This window comes from Candoia aspera, chromosome 7, assembly GCF_035149785.1.
Source record: "Candoia aspera isolate rCanAsp1 chromosome 7, rCanAsp1.hap2, whole genome shotgun sequence".
NCBI classification, from domain to species: domain Eukaryota; kingdom Metazoa; phylum Chordata; class Lepidosauria; order Squamata; family Boidae; genus Candoia; species Candoia aspera.
In genome coordinates, this window is record NC_086159.1 from 59295528 (window position 1) to 59318768 (window position 23241).

Sequence of the window (23241 nt, forward strand, 5' to 3'; positions counted from 1 at the left end):
CCTCTCCAAGGCTGACGTAATCCTGTGGAAAGGGAACTAAGGATAACAGAGAAATTACAGGAAGGTGATTTACCCCAGAAGAAGCACACTGAGTTAAAGTTTCAGGAAGAGGAGGCCAAGGGTAGACTTCTTTTCACTCTGGTATTGAAATTAAGCACTTGCTTGCTTGCTTCCCTATAGGTTGGGAGAACTGTCAGCCCTTGGTTGTGTGTGCTTCCGCTAAAACACCTGGCCTCTCCTTGAAGCCATCTTGCCTTTCCTTCTTCTCTTTGGTCCTTCCTTATTTGCCCTCCTTTTAGTTCTTCCTCTAATACAGTGTTTCTCAACCTCAGCAACTTTGGCTGGCTGAGGAATTCTGGGAGTTGAAGTCCACACATCTTAAAGTTGCTGAGGTTGAGAAACATTGCTCTAATACAATCTACCTTAGAGAACGTTTTGCCTAGAATTCCTGTTTTAGGGAAAGCTACAAATGACAAAAAAGAAGGGTTTATTGTATATAAATGGGATATTGACACCTGGGATACTGTATGAAAAACTGTGACACCAACATGTCCTAGGGATGCATATCCCAAGGTGATTATTTCTTCTTGTAACTGGTGGAGGTTGAAGCCTTCTATGTGGGCAGCATGTGGGTGTTCCCAAAAGTGGAAATCTAGTCTGAGCAATGATTAGTGAAGTACTTTTATATCAGTCAGAGGTTAAGGAGCTTTATTTACAGGGAATGCATGCTTAGTGCCTAGATAATATATCTTGCTAAGAGGAGCATCTAAGGGCATGTGCTCATTGTGGATGGGAAGGAAGGCAGAAGGAAGTGACCTCAGATAAGCAACCTCTAAGTTTGTAATGGTAAGTGGGAATCACCTTGGGAGTCAGGAGGGAGAGCCGCAGACTAGACAACCATCATGCAAAAGGGATCTCAATCCAAAGAAGGAAAGGGGACCTGCAAAGTGTCTCAGAAGGGACCCTCCCTAGTTTCCTGGAAAGTAAAGTAGAGGAGGAGAGAAGTGCTTTCAGACTTTCAAGATTCTGTTACTATAACCTTACAATAAAGGTAGTGTTAGTATTCATGGTTTGTACTTCTTGTCTGGACTAACTTGATGGGCTGACAAAGACAAAGTGCAGGCAGAGTGATAGACAACTCTTTATGTAGACCTCATTTCTCTCTTGTGGTCAGTAGGTCATAATAGGTGCTGAACAGTCAATGTCATTGATTTCCACCTCCAAGACCACCTGAGGATGATACCTTAATGACAACTTTCAACTTTGTTCTCTTATTGGGCAGGGTCTTATTAGGAGAGCCAGCAGCTGGCACATTAATTTCTGAGATATGCCATCTCCTATGTTCCCCTCTGTTTACTCTGTGAGAATTGCGAAGCATCCGTGGAAAGCCATTTTGCTCTGATTCAAAACATTGCTTGAAGGGCTTCTACACAGGAAATAAATAGATACTACAGTGTCATAGTGGCAGGGACGCGGTGGCGCTGCGGGTTAAACCGCTGAGCTGTCGATCGGAAGGTCGGCGGTTCGAAACCGCGCGGCGGGGTGAGCTCCCGTTGCTCGTCCCAGCTCCTGCTCACCTAGCAGTTCGAAAACATGCAAATGTGAGTAGATCAATAGGTACCGCTTCGGCGGGAAGGTAACGGCGTTCCGAGTCGTCATGCTGGCCACATGACCCGGAAGTGTCTATGACAACGCCGGCTCCAAGGCTTAGAAACGGAGATGAGCACCGCCCCCTAGAGTCGGATTCGACTGGACTTTACGTCAAGGGAAACCTTTACCTTTACCTACAGTGTCATAGTAGATTATAATTTTCCTGTAAAATAAAATAGGATGCTGGCTGCGTCAGCTTGCCAGTATGCCTAACTAATAAAGCAATCCAATGCAAATTAATATATGGCATGGAATATTAATTGACAGTGGGGTGAGTAAAGAACATGTGGCTATTCAGACTAAGTCAAAGTGATACCATCCAGCATTCCCCCACACACCCTCAAGTCTGATGAAATAGAAACATGAAAATAAATATTCTGATGTGCACACAGAGGAAATGGATGCAATATGTAGAGTTCATACAGTTTATTGGAAGTGAGTGAAATTTTGTCTTCAGTCAGAAAAGGGCTTTCTCTGACTGGAAGGAGGACACAAATAGTCACTTTATAGAGGCAGCACAAAGTTAGAGCCTCCTGGCTAGCCAAAGATACACACGTGAAGGAATTGTGTTGAGATGTTCAGTGAAACTAGGACACGGCATGCTATGTCTAGGCATCTTTCAATCTGAATTGCCTGCTTATTGGTGAGAGGTTCAGAGAACCGTAGTGTTGGAAGGAACTTCAGATGTCATCTTGTCCAACTCGTTGCTCACTGTGGAATTGGCTAAAGCATTTTGGATAGATGGCCATCTAACCTCTGTTTGAAGACCTCCAGTGAAGGGGAATATATCATTTTACGAGGCAATCTATTTCATTTGTTGACAGCTCTGATCACACCTTTAATTCATTAAGCATAATTGTTCATTAATAAAGGGGTCTCAAGGCTCCTGAACAAAGTTCTGAAACAATGATGTCTTGACTTTATTTTTTACCTCCCACTGCAAATGTCTCTGTTTTGAAAGACGAATGTGCTGAATATTTACCCTGTGCAAAAGGTATCTCAGCCCACAGAAGGAAATATCTTATCCATGAGTTTAGCTTAATGGTGGTTTTAAATTATCATGATATTCTCTTTCGGCAATTTCTGGAAGAAATGAGAAAGTGAATGTATGTAAAACTAAAGTAAAATCGAGATGCAAGTCTAAAAGCCTGAGGGTGTTGGTGAATATGATCATGTGCCTTGTCTGAACAAGACTAATATATCTGGGCTGCAAAAATCTGATCAATCACTATATGGCAGCAAGAAGAGTTCTCTTTCTGCTGCCATCTAATGGTCATCATTTTAAACCCCATTTATGGTGGCACCATGTCTGAATAAAAAATAGGAAATGAAAAAGATAATTATTAAGTTGCCCAATTAGCCTCATTTTTTTCAGCATTACTAAATGTGCGGCTTCCATATGACTGTGCCTCAAATTCATTTCATTACTGGGGCTGCAAAACACTCCAGTAAGATGATTAGAAAAAGCAACCCTGGAATCTGCAGTTAGAAATACATGTGCATAACAAGAGCTTTAATATCCAGTATTTCTAAAAAAAAGAAAGAAAAAGAAAGAAAAGAAATTGGTAGTATTTCCTCTGTTTCACCTGATTACAACATTAGAAATGAACGTTATATTTAAGAAGATATAAGAAAGTATTTAATATTTTTACAACGTATATCCTACTTTTCTATTAAAACATGCTTAGGATGGATTTTTAAACTCAATGTGCATTTTCTTAATAAGACTTTTCTTAACAAATCATTTCTTAAATACTTGCACAATAGCTTTTTAAATTTCCATTTATAAAGCTGGCACTAGATACTGGTTTCCTTAATGATTGGCAACAACTGTAAGTAATTTCAGATTTGCCTCAGGACTTTCATTAGGTAGTCATTAAGGGGAAAGTGAAAGCTGGCAGAAGTATTACTGCATTGTCTCTTTTTTAAAAAAAAACAAAAAACCACAACGTTCAAAGCAACTTATATTTTTTAATTCTTTGCATGTGATCCCTCCTACACCAAGTATAAGCCATCTGATACCTGCAGAAACTTTGGAGGTCAACCCAGCTCAATTCAGCTCATCAGCCCTAAGTAGCACAGCCAATGATAGGGAAGTTGCAGTCTTCCAAACTATACTTTTGTGGTTACTCTGTTTGAGGGACTGAAAGAGCTGGACCTTTGGGGTCATCAAATCTACTGTTTGTGGTGATATTGATAATCATGTGAATTCCATAGGTAAGGATCAATAATAAAATTAGGGAGGTGACCAAACCCATCCAAATTCCAGGTGTGAAAAATGATGTACAGTCACTCGCATAGGAAAACAAGTTGTTTTCAATATTGAAAGCTTGAATCTGCAAAAGAAGAAGAAAAATGAACCATCAAAATATCTGATTCAACATGTTGCATGTTGACTAACTACACGTCTGGAAAGTTTATTTAACCATAGAAAAAGTTCAATGGACCATTATATAACAATTGGAAATTCGTAAGATAGGATCCATTAACTTTCTCATTTTGGCACTGTTAAGCCAGTTCTATGGGTCCAAGACGTTGCTGAAGCCTTATACAAGATCAAAACTATAGTTCAAAATGCTTTATAAACTGTGCTCTGCAAATTTTAAAAGAATGGTTCTCTGCAAGAACCAGGTGCTTAATCTTATATGACACAAAGTGAGAGGTCTGCTATGGAGTTACAACATCCCTCAAACTGAAGAAAATGTATTTTCTTCCTGAAATATGGGGCAATATAAAAATAAGGCATTTGTGTTAACCATTTGTGGATTCAGGCAGAAAGAATGTTCTTTAGCAGGGAATGTTCTTAGGATTCCTTTCCCACAATCTGGGCCATTAGGATCAGGGTGCACAACATTAACTGAACAAAGGTCACATTCCAAAGAAGGAGGTGAAGTCAAAATTAAATTTGATTAAATTTGAATGTAATTAAACATAAATTAAAGAAACAAAATTAATACAATTATTTTTTCATTTATTACAATTATTTCCCATTTATTGAACATATTCTCCTGTCTGATGAAGAATTACAATTCATGATAACATTTGTAGGAACTCCTAACTTTTGTAGCAGCTGTGGGGCCAGGCAGCCCCTGTCCCTCCAATTGCCTACCTTCTTTACAGTAATCATGATGCTAAGGTCCTTTAGAAAAAGCTTATTTTACATACAGTATGATTTAGAAACCATGTGATGGAATTTGCTGCATATCCTGTGTTGCTACATTTTTTGGAAATTTCAGTCACACCCATCAGAATCTCTCATTGCATCAAATCAAAATCTGAACATGGTGCTATGAACAGTTGTAACCATGTCTGAACATGATAATATCAATGTGAGTACTTAAAATTATAATTCTGACTAAGATCAGTATTCACAACTGGTAACCTCACATCTGGTAACTGAGATGCTCTTAATTCACAAGACAATGCAATAAACCCTAACATCTAACAGCCATAGTGAGGGAACAAAACCACAGTTACAGTGTTAACAAAAGAGAAATTCCTTAAGAACCTCTTGCTAATAAAATAGAACAATGATTGCGTATCCATAGTACGTATGTACATACATACATACGTACATACATACATATTCTTTTGCCAGTTGGCTTTTATAGATTAAGGACAAAAACTGAAGGCCTGACTAGATGAACATTCTTGTTCATGATTGGCCAATCAGATGTTTATGAGAATCTCACAAACAGGACATGCCTGCCTTCGTATCTCTTGCTAATGTTACCCAGCAACTGGCATCCAGGGTCATATAACCAATATAATGGTGTTTTCCTTAACAAGAGAACTTGGCTATCTTTATATTTCACAAACGAAATATTCTCCCAATCCTAACCCAGTGGAATTTTATGTGCATCACATGAAAGGCATCTGAAATGTGTGTTCATTTCTGTGTGTAGGAAAATAGACAGTTGTAACAATACAATCTTTATTATGTTTGTTCAGTTGCAAGTTCCCCAAACGGTTGTTGTGAGTACTACAAGCCTATTCTGTATTTATGTATTTGATTTATATCCCCCTTTCTATTTAACGGAGGTCTCAAAGCAGCTAAAAAAATTAAAAATTGAAATGCAGAATTGGAAGTTTTAAAAAGTGAAAATATTAAAATGAATTAGTTAAAAGATGGGTGCTTTTGCTGTTCTTCCAAACACAACCTGAAAGTGAGGTAGGAGAGGGCTCTCTCTCACATGTTAGATAGGTGAGCCTCTGATGGTGGGAAATTATCGGAAGGGCTGTTTCTACAGGTCTTCGTTCCCAAGCAGATTCTTAGCAGGGGACAGAATCCCTCTGTAGGGCTCTACAATGTTTAGGGTTTTCAGGGATAACATCAACATTTTAAATTGTATATAGTAAATACTCAACCAGCACAGCTCTTTCATTCCTTGTATCATCTAACTTCCTTGTATCTTGCACTGGTTAGCAGCCTAGATTACCCCACAATGATGGCATGTTGCCATTAAGTGTTTGGATCCCTGATGCAAGAACTTAAGTCACAGTAATTCCCCACATAAAACACATTCCATTAGTCAGGATGAGATATAATTAAGTGAAACATGCCCAGTTAATCAGTAATACGCAGATGCATCTGAAGTCAATCATCTTTCCCAGAACTAGAATTTTTGAGACTGGACTATAAATGCACACGTCTCCTGACTCGAGAAGTTTGCAAGGTCCTTCAGGCAGTGTATGTGTATGGGTGTGTATGCGGAGACGTAAGAATTTCCTTGCTTGATCCTTACCATTCCTGCCTGATAAAATCAGCCAGGTGGGACTGTCCCCTTGGTTAAAGGAAATAATTGATTTTCCTTGAGTGGTTGATCTACATTGGAAACTAGATGGGGAGAGCAACCCTACGCAATCTCTTGGGTCTCTTGGTGTCCTAACTGCCAGGAAACACGCTGAGACAAGGAACTGGTCTCTAATGTTTATTGCTTGTACATAACAGAATTCCTAACAAACTGAAGAAGCGTGGGAAAACCCCAGCCATATAAACCCCAAAGGTTAAGGCGGTTCTGATCTGTGTCTCTTTGAATGGCTACCTAATTCCTCAGTGCTACGCATGCACTTAACAGTCTGGATGGGAGCCCCCTGCTCGCCATCCTTACTCATGACACTTGGAGCTTTTGATACCATTGATATATTTCTAGGCCATCTGTTAGAGTTGGGCCTTGGTGGCACAGTTTTGCAGTAGTTTCAGCCCTTCCTACTGGGATGTGTCCAGAAACAAGTGCTGGAGAGTCTATTATTCAACATGTAGGTCAATATCTTATGGTGTCCCATAGGATTCTATTTTATCACCTGTGCTGACTAGCATCTATGTGAAACTTGGGGAAGACAATTTGGACCTATGGATGAAATACCATTAGTGTGCTATGACAGCCAGTTCTATTGCTTCTTTCCATCTGACTCAAAAGTCAGTACCCTTGAATGTTGCTTAATCTCAGTAACAGGCAGGATGAGGAAGATAGAGGCGCTGTTACTGAGAAGATAATTGGAGTTGGGAATAGAAACTTGATTTGGATGGGATTGCACTCACCCAGAAAGAGCACATTAGCTATTTGGGAGTGTTCCTTGATCCCTGGATGCAGATGTTGCCTATGTAAGGTACACTTTTTCAGAATTATGGCTAATGCACCATGCAACCTTTCCTGAGCTCCTTTTTATCTGTGTCTTGGTTATAAATCCTCTTGACTACTACAGCTTGACAGGTGTCTGGAAACTGAAGTTGGGGATCAATGAAAATACGTAGTCATTAGGCTGCTGACTATTACAAGATATAGGGATCATAGATATTTGTTCTGAAAGAGCTGCACTGGCTACCAGGCTTGATTTAAGGTCTTGATGTTTATCTTTAAAATGTTAAACTGCTTAAGATATGACTGTTTGAAGGACCACCTCTGCTGGTATAAATCTGCCCAACTACTTATATCAATAGATGTCACTACTGTCAGAAGCTCAGCTACCCTTTACATAGGAGAGGGTCTTCTCCTGTGTTATATGGCTTCTCCTAAATTCGGGAATACTCTCCCTAAGAAGGTGCATTTTTGTCCCCTATTCCTGTATTTAGAAATGGCAAAAATGGATCCACTTTGACCCTTTCAGTGGTGCTAAACACTACTCTATCAGCTTTAGCAATAATGGGAATTGTAATTCACAAGAGAGCCAGAGTCATCTCAACCCCTTATAATCCTGCTTAAAACTAAGAATTCTATCACTGTATTGCACAAAGAAAACAATTTACCTGTTTTAAGGTTGTACATTTCTCGTCTGAATCTGGCCTAGAATTGCAAAACCCACATAAACTGATCACTGAAATATATAAGTTCTTCTGTAAAGATTATAGAGGGTTGCTGCAGAATTATGTGGTCCAGGAATTAGGAAACCAGGAAATATTTAAGTGTTCCAGTCATAATACTCATTTCTGTTTTCATCCCTAGTTTCTGTATGGATTTTGTACTTTTCAAAATAAGATAGGATGCTTATTTTTAAGTAGCTTGACAACCTTACTGTCATTATGTGGCATGTTTTGTTGTTGTTGCTCTTGCACTGAAACTAAACAGGATTGCAATTTTGGAGAAGTCTATGCATTTAGGCATGGAGGGAACATCAGCTGGAGTTCATTGGTTAGCTTCTCCTCAAACATTCAGCAAAAACTGCAAATAGAATTTCTCTCTCTCTCTCTCTCTCACACACACACCCACCCACCACACAAACATACACACACACATACACAGACAGTCTCTCACCAAAGAAAGAGTATGATCCCAGTGAAAAAAGGAAAGGTCATCTGAACCATCTTAGTTCACCCACACCAGTGAATAGGGATGAAATAAGACATACTAGATGCTGTTCTTGAAGTCAAAAGTGCCTGAAACATATTAAAGGCTTTGATGTTAGTAAGCACTTTATCTAAAGAAGACTGAGTGGGCTGCATTTACAGATATTGCTGCACTAGTAATCTTGCCAGCAACAGCAACAAAAATCTGTCTGGGTTGTTTTGACTCCTACTCAGTATGGAAGCTCCATTACCTTAACATCTCTGGTCTGGCTTTAACAATGCCTCTTTTGATGTCTGCACTCAGCTACTTTTCTTCTCAAGCTTTGCCACCCCTTTGGCGAGAGGAGTTATATTCTAACAAGAAGATAAAGATGTAACTCCCTGCAATTGATTGATGGGCAAGTTTAGAAAAACATAATCCGGCACTCTTTTCAGGTGTCTTTCAGTCAAAACCTTTAGACAAGGCTTCTAGGTCTCATATTCATCCTAGTCTGTCTCTGTCAAATACATATTTTGAAGTTAAATCATGATTTCTGAAACAGTATTGTGTAATTTGTTTGCTGAGATCTTCTGAAATAGCCGAAACCTTTTCATGTATATAGTTTAGCAATCTCTGACTGTGCAGCTAATGTTTCTTTTTTCTAAAATGCCTACTTTAAGTATGGATCTCAGAAGGTCTCAAGAATCACAGTGGGTTTTTAATATCTTACATTTTTAATTGATAAGTTACTTGAAATTTGTCTCACATGCAACCTGTATCTACATAATCACGCTGCCTTCCCCTGCCTTCCCTTCCCCACTTTATCCTAATTTAAATCCTACATCATTTTAGTCACTCCATGGGTCTGAAAAAGTGAGCTGTAACTCATGAAAGCTTATGCTTATCAATAGAATTTATTCTGAGAACATCCTACCAACTTTAGATTTTTGGCTGTCACAGGCTAACACAGGTCTCCTCCTACAATGTCTACAATTGGAAAAGAAATCAAAATATCCTCAAGTCAGACTCGGTTCCTGGTGATTTAATAGACATGCATTGCCTTCTTTTAGCATTTCCCCCCAACATTTCCTAGCCTAGTGGTCTTCCATCCAGTAGGATTTCTGACATTACCAAAAAGCAATGGAAATGGATACAATAAGGACTTTTAATATGCAGTATGGGCCCTAGCCATATAAGTGTGTGTATGTGCAATTTTAACCAAGTATGCTGGGGAGGAAAAGTTTCTCTCCGTGTGAGATACATTCCAAGTAAAACTTAATGTAGCCTCCCACCACTTGCAATTAAATGGGAAAAATACGTAGTTGCATGCTATGTAGCACACAAATAACTAGTCTGGCATTAACAGGAGCTTGAGGATAGACATTCTAGTTAGAGCTACAGTTGTACTTTGGGACTGGGGGGAGAGGAACTACACATTTTAAATTATTGTACTTCATCTTTCATATGCTGCCTTTACATTTGCTACTCATCATAATATTTCACTTATTGCGGGGCTGGGATACATGGGACTCCAAGTCACCTTCTTCTGGCCTTTGAAGTCCCATATAACCATGATGATTGAAAACTGACATTACAGTTTCCATCAGATTTGAGATGGGAGACAGATGAAATTTACACCCTGTATTTTCTGTGCTGGCCCTGCTGGCTGGATGCCTGACACAGCCCAGTGATACACAAGCTCAGGCAGAACTCTTAGAAGCAAAGAGTCCTTTTTGCCTGTATCTAAAGACAGCAGCTTATAACATGGCCAAAGCCTTGGCCCAAGTTAAGACCAGGAATCCAATAAGCAACTGACAAATCCAAAGGAAAAGACAAGAGAGACAGTGAAGCGGAATCCAGAGTTCATGGCCAGGTAAACACCACAGAGCTGAGGCTTGAAAAGTTGCTCTCCGTGTTTTCTCTGAGGGAGTGAGGACAATCAATAAGCCAAGGTGAGCCTCCACCCAATCCATAGCTGTGGTAATTTATTCCTCAGCATTGGCTCTTCTTTTGGCTTGCTTCTTGGCCAGTCTCTCCAGTCTATGGAATTCTGCCCTCTGGTGTTGGCTGGACCTCACAGTCTGAAAGGCTGTCCGTGGGTACAGGCAAGGCACCCTGGGGGTTTGCTGAACCTGTCTTGACCAGAGTGGAGTAACTGGCTCCACTGTTACTGGAAACATCCACACCAAGTCCATTGTCTCTAACTGGCCCTGCCTCTACTTCCTCCCCATTCTCCTCATCAGAGACATATCCAGCCAGGCCATAACAATATATCTTCAAATATCACTGTTTAAAAATGAAAGCCTCCCAAATCCCATCCCCTTCCAAAATCCTCACCCCTGCATTCTTACTTTGTGGCCCTTAGCTCCTCCTCCCCCTGCCTTGAAAAGTGCAGCCTTGAGTATGGAATAGATTCTCATCCCTGCATTATCGGATAACCCACCATGGACCAAATGTGAGCAAGACATTGATGGTTGTTTTGGTTTTTTGTTTGGTTTTTTTTTAACTTTCACTTAGGCCTGAAGAAAATGCACAGGTGGTATTCCATTTCGGCCCTTTGGAACGCCAACTGCAAGTAAGAGCTCTTAGCATTGTTTCTGAAATATAATGGGTACTCACTTGGAAATCAGAAATGTTAACTTCCCAGTTTTTAGCTGTATCATTGGCTGGAATTAGCATTACATGGTACCGGCTGTTTGTGCCCACCATGGGGCAATGAAATGAATACTCTGCAGGACCAGCAATAGTAGAGACATTAAATATAGCAGGATCCTTGTCATCTTGCAGAATATGAACAAAATCTAAAGTGAACCAGTTTTGTGCAGAGCCAGTATAGAACTTGTTGGTCATCAAGAATCTAGAGAGGAGCAAAACATGACAAGGAGTCATTCTGATATCATTGTAGAGGAAGAATCAAAAGCATCTGCAAGGGAGGGTTAGATATGGGTACATACAAGACATTTGGAGCTACAAACACATCATTCTGCCCAAGTGGGCAACAACAGATAGACCTCGGGGCTGAAAGGTACTGTAGGGCCATATATTCAAAGAAGGGATCAAACGACCCCCCCAGATAGTGGCATGTGATGAGAGAAATGACAACCGGATCACCTTTCATTCTTATTTTTTAAACTGCGTGTCCAACAGCCAGCTGATGTATTGTTTCATTGTTTTGTTTTGTTTTGTTTTTTAATGTTTTTCTGAGAAAAAGTGCTTACTTCCTAGTAAACCATGTGGATGTCAAAAGGGAGAAGTACAGGGTCTCAAACGGCCTAGTACTATGCTGGCTGGGGAATTCTGGAAGTTGAAGTCCACACATCTTAAAGCTGCCAAGGTTGAGAAACACTGGAGCAGTGCCACTGATTGTGTTTGACAGTGACAAGCAGATTCCAAGGATTTCTTTCTTGCTCCTTTAAATACACACTCACAGAAAGGTTGTAGACATTTGGATTTGGCCCATTTTATGAATGAGGAGAATAACACCAAAAAAGAGAGATGCTTATTTTCTTGGGGGGAGGGAGAACAGGCTTTTATTACTTAGAAAAAGGTCTAGGTGAGCATTGCTAAATTCACTGAAAGACAAAATTTACATGTGAGTGTGGCAGGATTATATCTTTGAATGTGTTCCTGTACATCAAGAATTAGATTACTAAAGCAGTGTGGGAAATTATATTCTTCCATAGACTTAAGGGGACCTTGGAGATTAATTAGTAATGGGCTCTGCCAGGCTTTTGGACTCTGTCCAGGAATACCAAGATGTTGACACTGGTTTCACTGTTCTCATTTTTTTGTTTTTGTCTTCCTAGCTCATGTTCCATACAATGGCCAGTTCAACCCCAGTCTCAGCATCTCCCTTTGTCTTCTCAATGTCTGGGATAACAGAAGCAGTCAAGATTCAAGAGTCCACTCCCTAGCATCTCCAGTACAAAGGATCAAGAAGAAGACCATTGGAAGAAGTCTCCAGCCGAGTCTAAGGCTACCAAATCTGAGCTGCAGAACTAGATGGCAGCTATTCAGAGCATTAATTTTTCCAGCTCAGATATAGTAAACCAATTTCCTAACCTGAAATCCTGAAAGTTACTGCTATTTAGAGAAATAGCATTGGACTGAATGTCTAAAGTAGTATGTGCTGCTTTAGGGCAGTGTCTTACGCTCCTAGAAGTATGAATTTCATTTTATAGCTCAAGTGTTATCACATTTACCCACTTCTTAGCTTTAGGAATATTTGTCTATTGGAGTTGGAAGCCCATGTAATCATTTAAGAAATAATTTAAACATGGAAAAAAATTACCTTGGGTAAGTGTGGCTAATGAGGAGAAATTCTGCAGTAGTTGCAAGATAAACATGGGGTTCCCATCAATATTAATGTTTTAGTGTGGCCTGCTTGCAGCTCACAATTTTTATTGTGGTTTAACAAGTTTTTTCTATCTATTAGTAAAAGTTTATTTTTTAAAAAATCAAACTTTCTGAATTCTATGTTGTTTGCAAGTCTTTCATTAGCTAGTTTGCCAGAGGCTGTTCTAGTGGAAAATATCACTACTGCATTTTAACATTGCTTAGTGTTGTGGTCTATTGACTGCCCTGTTAATAATAGTAGTCTGAACCATGTGGCAAAAGATTTAAGTTTTTTAATTTGAATTCATTGCCAGTGTTATTCTATTTACTCATTCCCAAGATAACTCTTTATTATTTGTTACAAATGGCTTTCCAGCCATTCCAGTTTGAGCTCAATAGCAAATTATATTTTCCCTATAGTGCTGTATAATTGATTTGTTAAGCCATTAGTTTAGGCCGGGTTGAAGATCCAGAACATGCATTGCCAACTTCAGGTGAACGAATTCATTCCTCAGAATGATCATCCAAAAAATGAATAAATACAATATGGTCTTAGGTACACTACTATTGGCATATTCACACTCAGTGGTTAAAGTGCTCCTGTTGTGTGCTCATGCCACCTTTACCCTAAACTGTTGAGATTTTGGTGTTCACTGAACTTGGTTTTCTTCCTGCAACCATTTCATTACCAAACTAGGTAACATTGCCAGTACTTTGATACAAGGGAGCAGAATTTGCTGGGTTTTTATGCATGGTAGCTTGTTCTCCATGTCTTGATCAGATTGCTGTGGTTCTTTCTGATTGTCCTATCTGACTTGGCTGCCATCGATCAACAGGTAAATAAATGAAAACCAACACAATAGGCAGGAACAATCTAAGATGAAATAATCCAGCCATACAGCAATACAGATGTGTCAGTAAAGACCCATCTAATAATCCATCACCACATACTGGGAAATAATGTAGGTGAAAAGGGTAAATGAGGCATGGAGAGCTGCAGGATAGAGAAGAGAGTCTATAGAAGATTTAAATGGCAAAATCTAAAAATCTTGGACAGACTGGAAACATCTCCATAATCTTCCCTGTATTTCAAGAGAAAATAGAGCAACATTAGCTTTAGACAGCCCAAAGAGATGGAAAGAAGAAATTAAAACCTAGCAAAACATGTCAGCTGGGGAATTCTGGGAGTTGAAGTCCAGACATCTTAAAGTTTCTAGGGTTGAAAAACACTACTCTAAATTATCCCTGGCTGATATTTAATTGGTTTCTCTTTTGAAGGAGGATCAGTTTACTTCCTAATTGCTTCCAAAATGAATGAGACAGACAGACAGAGAATACAGTAAGGCAATGCAGATACCCATCTGGAGTTTGTTGCTTTACTGTTCTAATAATATACATTCATTCATAATGCATCTATCGAGATGTGAAATCCTCTCAGTGATGCATAATACATGATTCAAAGAAAGCGGATAGAAGCTAACTCCTGCACTGAGAAACAAAATTGCTCCTCTGGCATGTGAAAGAGGCCTGTGCTGACCTAGCAAAACTTCAGGAATTTTTTCCTTTGAACTGGTGACCTATCACCCCATGTCCCCTGAACACCTTCAGAAAATCATTTCACTTTCAAAAGTACTCTGCTGCGAAGCACAGGGGAAAAAATCCCACATTAAAAAACAAAAAAACACCTGAGGGCTTAAGGAACACATTTCACAGTTCTCCATGCAAGCAGTTAGCTTCTATCCTACCTCCTATATATGTGGTAAGAAATGAAAAAGTTAGAAAACTTAATAAACTTTATTTGAAACGCGATTCTCTTGTTTTACAGACATTCCTTCCAAACTACCTTATTTCCAGGGTCTTGATTTTCCCATTCCCCAGGTTGGTGTATTTTAATGACAGCCTAATAGAAGAGAAGAGAAAAATGAAGAAATGTTACAGTGTGATGAAAGCTGGAAAATGAGCCAATTTGAATTGTTTGTAAATATAGGGAGATGGTACATACAAGCTGCCAAAGAGGATAATTTCTCCTTTGCTTGGCAAACAAAAGGGGAAAAGCTTTCAACTGAACTGGACTCTGTAATGACACTTAAGAATTCACTTAAATATAAGTCCTGCCAAAGATTTCCTGGAAGGAGATCTTACAATGAAAGAATTCTCTCCTAGATTAAGAATAAAGAATAAAAATTAGAGCATGGCAGAGCGGCAGGTACACAGAGAAGTGTGATGCATAATTATCTTGGAGATGAAAGAAAGGAGTGTAACCTGGCCGTACTGTTTCCTATTTGTACCTTAACTTGTATATAGCTAAAAAACAGCCCTTCCCAGTTGGGCATTTTCCACACGTACTGAGCTGTATTTCCCATGACCTCCAGCCATCAGCCCTTTGCTACCAGCAAATCAGCTGAGTTTATAGTTCTATACATCTGGACAGTGGCAGGCTGGGGAAGGTTGATATAAATTAAAATAGTAGCTACATTCTTCAGTCATGGGATTCAAAAACTAGAAGGCAGTTCTGAGTTAAGGTGAGAGCTTGGAAATGGGCCATACGTTTGAGAGAATTTGTTCTGAAAAGCGGTTTTCCAGATGAATAATTCTTTAAATTCCCCTCCCCTCCCTAACACCCTCAAAATGACTTGAACATAATGGCACTAGAAAGGCTGATGTGCTATAGTGTGGATGTTCTTCTTTGTTCCTTCTCTAATAAGATGCTCATAATTTCTTTAGGATAACTCCATGTTTATGGGGAGTGGAATTGGAAAGGCGTATATATTCTGGATCCATTGTCTATGGCAGCTTTCCCCAGTTTGCCACACCCCAGATGTGTTGGAACTGTATCTCCCAGAATTCCTTCCTAACAGTCTGGTTAGGAATTCTGGGAGATGCAGTTTGTACACAGCTAGGTACAGGATGCCCGTGTAATAACACGGTGCAGTGCAATAACGCGATGCAGTGAATATAACTGTCTCATGATTATGCAAACATTCTTTACTTTTCCTCATAATTGCTGGTTCCAGTTTAAATCACACCTGGAAAAGTTTGCCCATTTTGACTTTGGGGAATGTAGTGAACCAGAATTCTTCAGAAGATATGATCCCACAAAAATCAACTAATTATCTTGGTTGTGTCATTTGGGATTGAAAGGTCACCTGAAATGGCTGCTCCTGAGGGGTTTGGGAGCAAGCTGTTGCACAAACAGTGGCCATCACAAAATCTGCACACATTAGATGGGTGCATAGAGATGGTAAGCAAGAATCATGCTTTTCAGTCATGTACACTTAATATGACCAACCTATAAAATTCTACCTAAAATGTGTGGGCTGTTGGAATTAATCTAAGAACTCCATTCTTGAGCCTGGCCCAACCAACCCCACTGCAAGGATTTGGTGGTTTTCCCTCACAAATTGATGGGTAAGGTATCAGTAAAACTACTTTTTGCTTCTCACTTAAGTGAGAAGTGTTCATGGAACTTCCTAAACTGGGTAGGAAAACTCTTGTGCAGCCCAGTGCCTTCTAGACACTCTTCTCTTGAAGTGCGCACCACAGAGCAAGAGAGTGATTTAGGCACACTCTATACAATTAACACCTTTTATCCCTTGAGTGCTACACTATTTAGTGGGTTTCCTTCCCCTGGCTCAATACAGAGAAGTTGCCATTTTGGGGGCCTCAGTCCAATTCCCCAACTATAGAAAAGGAATGTTAGACCATAAGTCTGTTTGTGTCTACTCAAAATTGTTTTCCATATACGGCGGAAAACATGCATATAGGCAGAAGCTTCCTACTTTTGCCAAGATGTTGAAAGCAATATTGCACAATAGCCCCACCCCTTTCAGGCATGCATGCATCATCATGATGCACAGGTAAGAGGTTTATAGCTTGTGTCACACAACTTTTGTCAATCTGCTTCCTCTTGACTACAACTATAGACACTGCTGTAGAAAATGCTTTCAAGTAAATGTCTGTAGGATTATATCCATATTAGTTTACAAAATAAGGTGAATGTAAAAATGTATAAAGTGTGGGATTGTAAGGAAGTTTACGTTTTTAAAATGCAAAAAGCACAAAAAAGAACTGCACAGTTTCATAATTATCTTGTAATACAGTCAATCTTAATCTGAATTGTTATGGAGTTCTGTATTTTAGCTATGTTATCTGTGATTAAGAGAAAAATAAGTTGCTTGCTTAATTTACTATTAAAGAGGATTAATGCTGAAATCATATTTTAATACTGCTCACGTTGCATTGGTGTCTGAACAAACAGATGAAGTAGTGTTCACATCATGAAACAGAAATGTCAAATTTGTTAGATTGATGTCAACAGAGGAGTTGACTGTAAGACTGAAATTAGTGGCATAAAAAAGGATGCACGTGATGTCGGTCCCATTGGTTACATTCAGGGGAGGATATGAATCAATTTCTTGTCTTTCAACAGACATTAGTTGTCGCCTACTATGCCACATTACATCATGTCTCACAGGTACCTGGAAGAGAAAGCATACGAAAAATGTGCAGATTTATTTCAACAGAAAACAAAACCTGGAGATAAAATGCCATCCTTAGCCTCATTATCTGCAACAGTAATCCAGAAATTCTGAGAATGGACAAGCATGTTAGTGAATGTTGCTTGCTGAGGCTCCTAATTAATGGGAATCAGTTATGACATCATCATGGAAATGACACAAATTATGTAATCTGTGTGATGAATTATGATGCATATGAAGTCACTTATTCCTCTGCCTCCTGAATGCCCATATGCCAGAAGTGTCTCCCTGCACAGGGCATACCAAGCTAGGGGCACCTCTGAGAAGTCTTCTCCTCAAATCATGTACAGCAAAATATACCTGTATTTTGATTTTGAACTTTGGCTTCCACAGAAGACTTTTAGCTTTGGCTTTTACAGAAAACAGAAGTTTGAGTTAACTTGCTGTCAGACTTGTAAAGTAGTGTTGGGGAAAATCATCACAACTGACATACCTTCCTCTACCTGAGCTAGAAAAAGAAGAAAGTTGTTTGGGTGAATCTGCATCAATACTGCATTAAGCCAGATTAGTTTTCCTATTTCACCACCATTACTGAACGGTCAGAATGTTGCAAAACTTCACAAGGAAAGGGCAACAGCATGAGAGAGAAATTAACTGTAAAATTGTTCAGAATCTCTGAATGGGAAGTGAAAACTGCAGAGAGACCTGAAGAGAGAGCAGAATATTCACCACTAAAGGCATCTGAGTGCAGCATCTTCAGTAACATCATTGACCTTTGTTTCCCTTAGAAAATTAGCTCTTGGATGGATGAACTAAAAGACAATTGCTCAGTTCCCTTAACACAGAACTTCTCTTCATCCTTCTGTCCATCCATATAATTAAACAAAATGTCATTAATTCTTTCCAGACACAATCCAACCAACGAAACAAAAAATATAGATAATATGGCATGGACATCACAGGGCTTCATACAATTTTTCAAAGCGACATCCCAGCAAAAGAGTGCTAGCTATGGAAATCTAGCTCAATCTTTGCAGCTTAAGGTTAAAATATCTTGCTATATTTTATATAAGGTTTACAAAGTTAAAATATCTTGCATTCTGAGTTCTGCTTCAGAACCTTGGGCCAGTCCCTCTCTCTCACCTCACAGAGTTGTTGTGGGGAAAATGGGAAGAGGAAGGAGCATTAGGTATGTTCGCCGCTTTGAGTTATTTATAAAAATAATAAAGGTAGGATAGAAAATAAATAAATAAATAAATAATGAACCTGGCCTCCATGGCTCATTTAAAACCTTTGGACACACCATTATATGTGAACACAGCCTATGTACTACTGAATATATAAGGTGCTTCCTGAAGCAGTCAAGCTATATCATGGCAGGTAGTTCTGAAGCAGAGGTCCTCTCCCTCCTTCTTGGGTAAAGCCTTATTTGGGAGTCTTTTTCATTGCCTGATCAAAATTGCATGAGGAGAGCAAAGGCATGCTGTCATGCTCTGCCCAACGCAGCATTGCTTTTGCTCCTTTGCTTGAAGATCTTCAGAAATTGCAACTCTTCTACCTCCAGTGGCAATGGCTACCTTAGCTGATCTCGAAAAGAAAAGAAAGTTGGACTGGATTTATCTATAAATGGGAGAGCATGAGGAAATCCTAGGCAGTAGGCTAGATTGAGGAACTGAAAAACCATCCAGGAATATGGCAGTGGCATACCACTTCCGTGTTGTTGCCAAGAAAACTAGTTGAGGCACTTGTATGTCATAACCAGGAACTGAATTTCTCTCTATTAGAGTTGGCTCTCTGTTCCAAGTATTATTCAATATTAGGTTACAATGCTACAACATCCAGCAATTGTCTCCAATAGGGACCTAATTCAAAAGTACTAGAATTTTGGGAAACAAAGTCTGTTATGTTTCTCCTAGAGTGGTAGCACAACATCATTGTCAGATCTTTGCCAGTCCATATGAGATTAGGTTCCCATCAAGATGCTTTGACCACAGTGATGTTGGTTCTTGAAGCCTGTAGGTTTCCTTTATGGAGATCATTATTTCACAAGGTAAGATGTTCCTAAATCAACACATAAGTGGTATTGATTATCTCTCATCTTCCTTACTTCTGTGTATATGAACAGCAATTTTGAGTTTACAAAAATGAAGCAAACAGTGAAGACTAAGGTTATTTTCAAAGCATGATGTAGAGTAATCAGACCTTCATTCTGTGCTATTTGTGCTATTTGATTTCTCAAGGATAAACACAGCCTCTCAAGCAACCCTTTGATTAATGAGAAATGTTGATATAAATACTGAACAGAAAAGGCTCAAACCCTATTGAAGTTAACTGAATGTAAGCAGCATAATGGTCTTGGGTCTACAACTTTCATGTTTTCTCCAAGGGAAAGAGAAGCCAGATTTGCATAAATTAGGTCATCTTTACGCTGGCTTTTTATGACAGCAGGATTATCAAAAAGTTTTATTTGGGAGCCATTATAAATATGTTGAACGTATGGAATCAGATAGGACTGTGAGCAAATGCAGGAGCAAATATTGTGGGAAGTGGGGCATAGCAACTTTGGGGAATGATTTTAATCATTTGTGGGTTAATCCACATGGCTATGGTCCTGATATGGATAAACCATGGAAATCTTGAGGGAGGGTGTGTATGTGTGCATGTGTGCGTGTGTGTGTATAGTATGATGAGTACATGACAAGAGAAAAGGCAAATATATACACACAGTCCACACAATTATATACAACACTTCTGCAGGGATACAGCAGTAGCCTCATAACTGGATGTGCAGCTCAGCTATCCAGGTGATCGCTTCTGGTGTTGCTTCATGCAGATCTTCTAAGGAGCCAGGGAACGCATGTCATGGGCAGTCTTGCACAATATGTTTAATAGTTTGCATATCGGCACCACAGTTGCAAGAAGGAGAATCTTTCCAGCCCCACTGATACAGAGCAGAGGCATTCTTTCCAGTATCACCTCTGATCCTGTTCAATTTTGTCCAGACAGAGCAAGGCAGGTTAAAGCCAGGAGGTTTGGAAGAGGGATCACTAATGACCAAGCCACAAAGAGGCAACTTGGACCTTTCCTCTCTCCCCTCACTGGATAAATGTTAGATGTATGGCTGTTTTCCAAGCTGGCCTATGAGATTTCAATCTTGTCGTGGCCTGTGCAACATCCTGATGAATAGAGAGGGCCTTGTTGTTCAGCATCCTTGACCATAACCTGATGAGGGCTTGTTGTCTTCTGATGTGGGGTGGTATAATATTGCTGAGTATTGGTAACCAGTACACAGGGGTAGATTGCAGTGTGCCAGAAATTATGCACATTGTCTGGCGAAGTTGAACATCGACCATTCGGACGTGGGAGCTATTAAGCCACACGCCACAATACTTGGCTGTGGAACAAACCAGGGCCAAGGCTGTTGTTCATAGGGTGTTAGGGAGGGAGGGCATGAAAGCACCTTTAAATAACCAAGATTTACTTGCAGATCTAGCCAATGCTTTCTCTCTCTGCAGCAAAATATTCCTTCTGTCTTTGTGAGTCTATATAAAACCAATATAGTCACATATTCAATAATTATTGAGAATTATTCTTCTTCTGCAAGGGCAAGAAAAAGATATTATATCATGCAGTCTTCTGAAAGGATGGAAAATTTATGATTTGTTTTGTTTCTAATTTAAAAAATGTAGTTGCAATAAAGTGAGTACTTTTCCCACTTAGATAATGTTGATTATGAACAGCACAAAGGAAATTCTTTTAGCTTTTCAAATGCATGCAAACACTTTCACATTCAATTATTCATTCCTGATGCTTTCCCCAACCTAGCACACTCTAGAACTAGAATTATGGGGCAATTACTATGCTGAGGATGATGGGAGTTGTAATACGGCACATCTGGAGTACACTTGCTTCAGGAAGGCTGATGTAAAATATATGAGATGCTCAAAATGCAGATAGTTATCAATACATCAGAAATGGCAAGAATCAAATGGAATAATGGCCAAAGTTACAACTTCTTTAATTCATCAAAGGATGTATCTTTTCAGGTCCAGAAACTATTTGGCTCAGGAGCACTAAACAGACCCAGCCTCAGCATATGAAGAAAAGTTTCTCTTAGTTGGATCCATAAAAATAATCCCAATATATCCTGCATACAATTTCTGGGTATAGCTTAAAATTTCACAGGAAAATAAAGACAAGTACAGGAATGTATGTTGTATGTTGTACTACAACATACAAAGAAAATGTGGAATTGTTTTGCATTTCCAAACAAGTGCTTTATCTTTCTGGGCTAAAAAATATTATTAAATGTTTTTACATTGATAATGAAGTATTTCTTTCAGGTCTGTTGGAAGGATACTTCCATCAAACAAGTCATTCAAAAGGAGTTAAATGTTAGTTCTTCATATTTATTGCGTAAAAATTGAGGGGGAACAACTTTCAAATATCAATGTGGAAATTAGGATGTCTGGGTTGAGGGGAGCAAATCTAATGCCATTGATTCTTCAATACCTCATTACCTATTGACCACAAGGGAGCAGTAGTGAATAGACAGAAAATGAAGGATTTAATCTATGTCCCTTCTTCATTTATCATTCTGCTTCCTCTTTGTGTAAGAGACTGGTAATCTGAGGTCAAGTCCTTCTGCCTTTCTTCCCAGGCATACAGGCACAGAGCACATACTCTTGGATTTTTATCCTGGTCTCACCCTCAAGAATGCTCACAGCACACACAGAACACTTCAAATTCCAGTTGCTTGGAAATCAATAAAATCAATAAAATCAACTGCATTCTTCATCTGCATTCATATATATTCTGACTAGGAGAAAGTCCAACTGAATTCTGAAGGACTTAGCCAGGTTAAGCATAGAATAACACTGAATGAATGAAAAATGAAATATGTCCTTCAGATAGTTATGTATGACTTGGCCAAGGTACAGAATGTTATGGTTTACCTATTCTTCCGGCAAAGTAGTCTTTTGTCCTCTTAAAATCAATACATCAAACTTTTATATATTAAGTCAACATATAAAAAAGAAATAAGTAAAGATCATTATCTAGCTTCAAAAGCCTTCCGAAAAAGGAAGATGAATCATATTGAGACGTGTAGGGCCTGGCATTTAGGCAGGAGCATGCCTCCATAAAGGAGAGGAACTTGAGTCCAAGGAAATGAAATCTCAGCAGTATATGCAGATCAGCGAGCCAGGTAGATGCTGCAGAGCATCAGATTAGATCTGTTCACAAGGAGAAAAGTAGAGTAAATGGAGGCAGCAGAAGCTGCATTTGCAGGCACGCAGCAGGTGCTGTATTTTCAAAACAGGGTTTAGCTCAACTTGTTGAAATTGGAATGGACACTCTGGCTTTTCACGGAGATGAAATGAAACTTTTAAGAAATGTAGCACTTCTTGAAAATGCACTCGCTCACATTCATGTGTGACTTTGAGCACAGCAGGCTATAAATCATTAAAAGGACTCTCTGGCTGGAACTGCGACTTACACATACACTATATAAAACTGCACTATGTAAAACTGCAAAAAATAGCAGCTGCTGCAAGACATGAATGCAAATTAGTTTTGTCAGATGATCACAGGAATGTGTTGGCTCTCCATCACGATGAATAAACTGCACCTTGTGTTATTAAAAGTTGCATTAGTTGCGGATCCTGAAGAAGGGGCGCATTTGACTCCCTGTTTTTCAATGGCATGATGAAACCGCACAACTGTAGGAAGCTCTGAGCTGGAATTCCAGAGGAATGGCCCATTTCAAAGTCTCTCAGGTCCCTATTTTTCTTCATCTTGAATTTCATTCATCCCATTCCTGCATTAGTTTGTACATTTTTGCTAAAGCAAAGTTTGTGCTCACCTTTCTTTCTGTGTGGCTGAGTTAAATAATAATTTAGTCATTATTGCCAAACGTGCAAACAAAAAAATCTGGAAGAATCGTCACAATGTGAAGTTGCATCAGTTCTGGAAATTTGGTGAGAGGAGTGAGACATTTCAGGAAATGAGAATAA

General features: G+C 39.3%; 1 protein-coding gene across 1 annotated transcript in view; it reads right to left on the bottom strand.

Moving 5' to 3' along the window:
* Positions 1-3611: 3611 nt before the first annotated feature.
* Positions 3612-23241, bottom strand: part of LOC134501507 (V-type proton ATPase subunit S1-like) — a 56195-nt gene continuing 36565 nt past the window's right edge. The window contains exons 7-10 of the mRNA XM_063309348.1: positions 16983-17227; positions 14593-14649; positions 11034-11271; positions 3612-3986 (exon numbers count right to left, since the gene is read on the bottom strand). Of these exons, the coding sequence (XP_063165418.1) occupies positions 3777-3986; positions 11034-11271; positions 14593-14649; positions 16983-17227 (750 nt within the window). The 3' untranslated portion in view covers positions 3612-3776. The remainder of the gene's footprint in view (positions 3987-11033; positions 11272-14592; positions 14650-16982; positions 17228-23241) is intronic.